The sequence below is a fragment of the Lotus japonicus genome, chromosome 6 (genome assembly GCF_012489685.1).
Source record: "Lotus japonicus ecotype B-129 chromosome 6, LjGifu_v1.2".
Lineage (NCBI taxonomy): Eukaryota > Viridiplantae > Streptophyta > Magnoliopsida > Fabales > Fabaceae > Lotus > Lotus japonicus.
In genome coordinates, this window is record NC_080046.1 from 36831155 (window position 1) to 36835505 (window position 4351).

Sequence of the window (4351 nt, forward strand, 5' to 3'; positions counted from 1 at the left end):
CATATAATTTGAAGGGAGGGGAACATAAATGGGGTGGCAAGCAAGGGTAATTATGTAATCCCTCATAGTTGTCTACGAAGAGTCAATTTTGCCCCTCTCTTAAATTACTTAGACTTTAATCTTGCGGAGAGTGATCCATGAAGGGGCCCAGGTAAATGAGAGCCCGACCCAATTGAATGAAGTTGCTAGGGGAGAGGAGGCCCAAAGGGATCTACCTGAGGACTCTATCCATAGCAGTGGTAGCGTGAATGATGAGAGGAGGAGAAAGCGACCAAACCTGAACATTTCGTGGCATGAATCGATGTCAGAACAGGAGCAAGGTGATCGCCATAATTATACTGGTGGCGCATCCCAAGGCATTCTTGTTACCTTGCTCCGACGCACTGTAGCATCTTCGGGGTGTGGTGGGTTGGGTGTGGAGGGTGTGATGGCAGCATCAGGTAGGGTGAGGAACTGGCAGGATGCGACGGAGCGACGCTAGCTACGCAGGTCAGTGTACTCTTTGTGTAGTTCCCCGACAAGTTCTAAGGCTCGTAATAGAAGTAACCCCATGTGGCTGAGAAATGTGGAGGATGAGGCTAGAAGGATTTGGGTGGCGGGTAAAGAACTTGGGGCCACTGCAACAGGAGATGAAGGTGAAATTCTGAGAAGACTTGCAGCTATGGAGCATAGGTATGCTACTGAGGCAGGGGAGTTGGCTGGGTTGGGGCCAAACATGGAAAATGGTGGTTTATCATGAAGATCATATCCTATAATGTGACGAGTTTGGGGGGTGGGGCTAAAAGGAGGGTGATCCGAAATTTTGTGGAGAAGGAGCAATGTGAAATGCTTCTGATCCAAGAGACAAAAATGGAAGCCATTAATCTATGGGTTTGTAATCAGGTATAGGGTGATGCTGACTATGAGTGGAGGGCATCTCCTGCAACCAATAGGGGAGGTGGCCTCTTGTGTATATGGAAGCGGGGGGCATTTACTTTGCAAACTTGTGTTCAAGGGAAGGGGTTCATTGGATTGATAGGAACATGGGGAGACATGACAGAAGCTATTGTAGTTGTTAACATATATTCCCCTTGCAGAATTGAGGAGAAGAGGAGTATGTGGCGAGCAATCCTTGAGTGGAAAAGTAGCAGAACAGAAGCTTTGTGGTGTTTGGGTGGAGACTATAATTCTGTTCGATCGGAGGATGAGAGAAGGGGGGTAGCTACAGCGGGGGGAACTCAGAGGAGAGCAATTCTGGAGTTTAACAATTTTTTTGAGGAGCTAGAGGTACTTGATTTTCCATTAGCTGGTCGAAAACTTACATGGTACTTACCAAATGGGCAAGCCCAGAGCAGAATCGATATACTTTTAGTGTCATCTGAATGGCTTGTGAGATGGCCTCATTGTGAGTAGGTTGGTTTGTGTCGAAGCATTTCAGACCATTGCTCGTTGCTATTGCAAACAAAGTTTCAGGATTGGGGCCCAAAATCATTCAGAGTGCTTAATTGCTGGTTCTTGGAGCCTAAGTTTAAGGAGTTTGTGGTGAAAGTGTGGGAGGAATTTCAGTGTGAAGGATGGGGTTCCTTTGTGCTAAAAGAGAAACTCAAAGGGCTGAAAGCAAAACTGAAAGTGTGGAATAAGGAGGTGTTTGGTGATGTGAATAGTAAGAGGAATGACTTGGTGCTGCAGATAGAAGAGGATCTGGACCGGAAAGAAGAGGATGTGGGGTTGCTAGCAACAGAGGTGGATGCACGTAGGTTATTATGTTATGAGTTCTGGGCGGTTCTCAAGCTGCAGGAGTCTCTTCTTTGCCAAAAATCCATATCCAAGTGGCTCAAAGAAGGTGACCATAATACAAAATACTTTCACTCCATAGTTAACTGGCGTAGACGCACAAATTCAATCGCGGGTCTGATGATTGATGAGAGCTGAGAGGAGGATCCTAATAAAGTGAAAGAGGAGGTTAAGCAATTCTTTGAGAGGAGGTTTGCTGCGAATAGTTGGGAGAGCCCGACCCTGGATGGCGTACCATTTAGTACCCTTTCCCAGGAAGATAATTGTTCCGTACTAGGGAGATCTGACGTCGGAAACTGACAGAAAGTAAACCCTAGCAAGTACTAAAAATATCACAAAAGGAATATTCTCATTAAATGTTTTTAAAGGTTAAGTTGTACAAGCTGATGACCTTCCCTTTTATAGAGGGTGAAGTCATGACATGGACTTTTCCTAAATGTGGGCCTGACAATCAGGGCCCAAATCCCTGTACATATAAGACAAATCCAAAGGAATCTTCCAGCTGACTTGTGGGTCCATCATCTAAGGGAGGGCAATGAAGCTCGTTGTGTCGCACTTCCCGCCATGGCTATCTTCAATGGTTTATTGTTCATTTTGGGCGGGACATAATCTTCTTTATGTCCCGCCCAGTCCGCATGCCCCCAAGACATGAGACTCGAGTAATGAGTCGAAATGTCTTCATCATGTTACCTAGTAGTTCGCCTCTATTGTTTATTCGTTCATCGCCATTTCAGTGTTCATTTATACGACGCCACTTTCGTGCGTCGCCACTTTTGTTGCCGTTTTGTAGATGAGCCGCCATTTGTCATAACCGTCAATCACGTCTTTTCAACTGACGCACGTAATCCTTGTTTTCCGGGATTTCGTCATCATTTGCCATGAATGCGGTTGTGCGTCTCGAGGAGTTACACCTTTTCAGTTCATGCCTTTTCAAATTTCAAATCCCACGTCCTTTCACGATCTTTCCCCACTCATTCTCTCTCCTCCTTTTCTCTCTATAAAAACCCCTTTTCACATTTCATTTTTCACTTTCCTGAAACTTTCGTTCTGAAAACTTTTCACCGCAGCGCTCACTTTCTCTTCTTTGAACTCCGGTGAACCTTTCTTACTCCGGCCGTCGTCATTGCGCGGTGCTCCCCCATTGCCGACGTTCTCCTTTCTCAAATCCACAGTTCTTCCCCTGGTTAGTTCTTCCTCTTTCTTGAGACCCTTCGTTTACTTCTTTTTTCTGACTCTGTTCATCTTCTTTCTTCTTTTGACTCTGTTCATCTTCTTTCTTCTTTTGACTCTGTTCATCTTCTTTCTTCTTTTAGTTTGTTTATCTTCTTTCTTCTTTTTATGAAACTGCCTCGCATGTCGTTGCCAAACGCCAGCTTTTCTTCCCTAGAACTTTCTTCGCCCTCTACGGAGGAGGAAGTTGTTGCCCACACCATAATTGAAATTCACTCCTCGCCTTCTACCCACGACGATTCCGGTCCCGCCGGCTCTGTAGATTCAATTCTCTCCTCCAATGGAGAGTTGTCTTCACCTGAATGGCGCTCAAACGCGCATTTAGTTGAAGATAAGTGTCTCTTGCGTTCTATCTGGAGCAGTGTTGGGAGCCTTAATTCGCTTCGAATATCTGCCCAAGGGTTCACGAAGATAAACCCCGCCACCTCCAATAATGAAGACCTTCAGTTGAATGTTCTTCCATGTGGCGAGGATGACTGTGTTCTTTTGCGCAAAGAGCCAACCGATGAATCGCCTGATTTCTTTTCTGTTTATGGTTATTTCTTTTTAGACTTGAATATCAAACTTCCCTTCTCACCTTTTATATGTCACGTTCTTTCTTTTCTGAATGTGGCGCCTTGCCAACTCCAGCCCAACGCCTGGGGTTTTATCCGCTGCTTTGAAATTCTTTGTGAACACTTGAGTTTCACTCCAACCTATCCTTTGTTCTTCCTTTTCTATAAATCAGTCACCACTAAACCTACTTCTGTGAAATGGGTTCCACTTTTAGCCCGTAAGAACATGAGTCGGTTCACCGCCCTTAAAAGCCATTACAAAGTATGGCAGAAAAAATACTTTAAAGTTATGGAGTCGCCCGAAATAAAGAACTTGTTCCGAGATTCCGACAATAACCCTCTCTTCCCTTTTTACTGGACAAAAAACCCTCGCCAAAAAATATCTGTTTCATACGACGCCTTGGATGAATCTGAACAAGGCGTCGCCGATTACCTCCGCACACTACCAGTAATTTCTGGTCACGACTTGATTGAGGCGTCGAAATCCGGCACTTTAAATCAATTTTTTAGTAAGTTTATAATCTTTGCACGTAACTTGTTTTTTGTAAGACCCAAGTTTTAAGCTTAGAATAAGTGGAAGAGATTTCCATTTACGATTAGGTTGGACGTATCGTGAAGGGAAAACCTGAACAAGAGTTTATCGAATGGAATAAATTTATGAAGGAGAAAGTTCAGGAAAAGTCAAAGGATTGTATCGAAGTCGATTTAAGTTATAGCACGACTAATATTCGTTTTAAAACCTAGGACAAGAACCTTAGGAAATCAAACTGTGTTCCACCCTTGGAACACTGTAG

At 44.3% G+C, this 4351-nt stretch overlaps 1 protein-coding gene across 1 annotated transcript; it reads left to right on the forward strand.

Annotated features, from left to right (window-relative positions):
* The first annotated feature begins 550 nt into the window (after window positions 1-550).
* On the forward strand, window positions 551-1911 carry LOC130725249 (uncharacterized). Its single transcript, XM_057576494.1, has 3 exons — window positions 551-728; window positions 995-1266; window positions 1393-1911. Exons 1-3 carry the CDS (start codon window positions 551-553, stop codon window positions 1909-1911), a joined length of 969 nt encoding a protein of 322 aa, XP_057432477.1.
* The last annotated feature ends 2440 nt before the right edge of the window (window positions 1912-4351 follow it).

Bases quoted from the DNA above. Each gene is read 5' to 3' on its own strand.
- LOC130725249 (XM_057576494.1), top strand. From the start codon at position 551: ATGTGGCTGAGAAATGTGGAGGATGAGGCTAGAAGGATTTGGGTGGCG. The intron at 729-994 runs GTTTATCATGAA...CTTGTGTTCAAG, and splicing joins GCCAAACATGGAAAATGGTG to GGAAGGGGTTCATTGGATTG. The intron at 1,267-1,392 runs GTACTTGATTTT...CATTGTGAGTAG, and splicing joins ATTTTTTTGAGGAGCTAGAG to GTTGGTTTGTGTCGAAGCAT.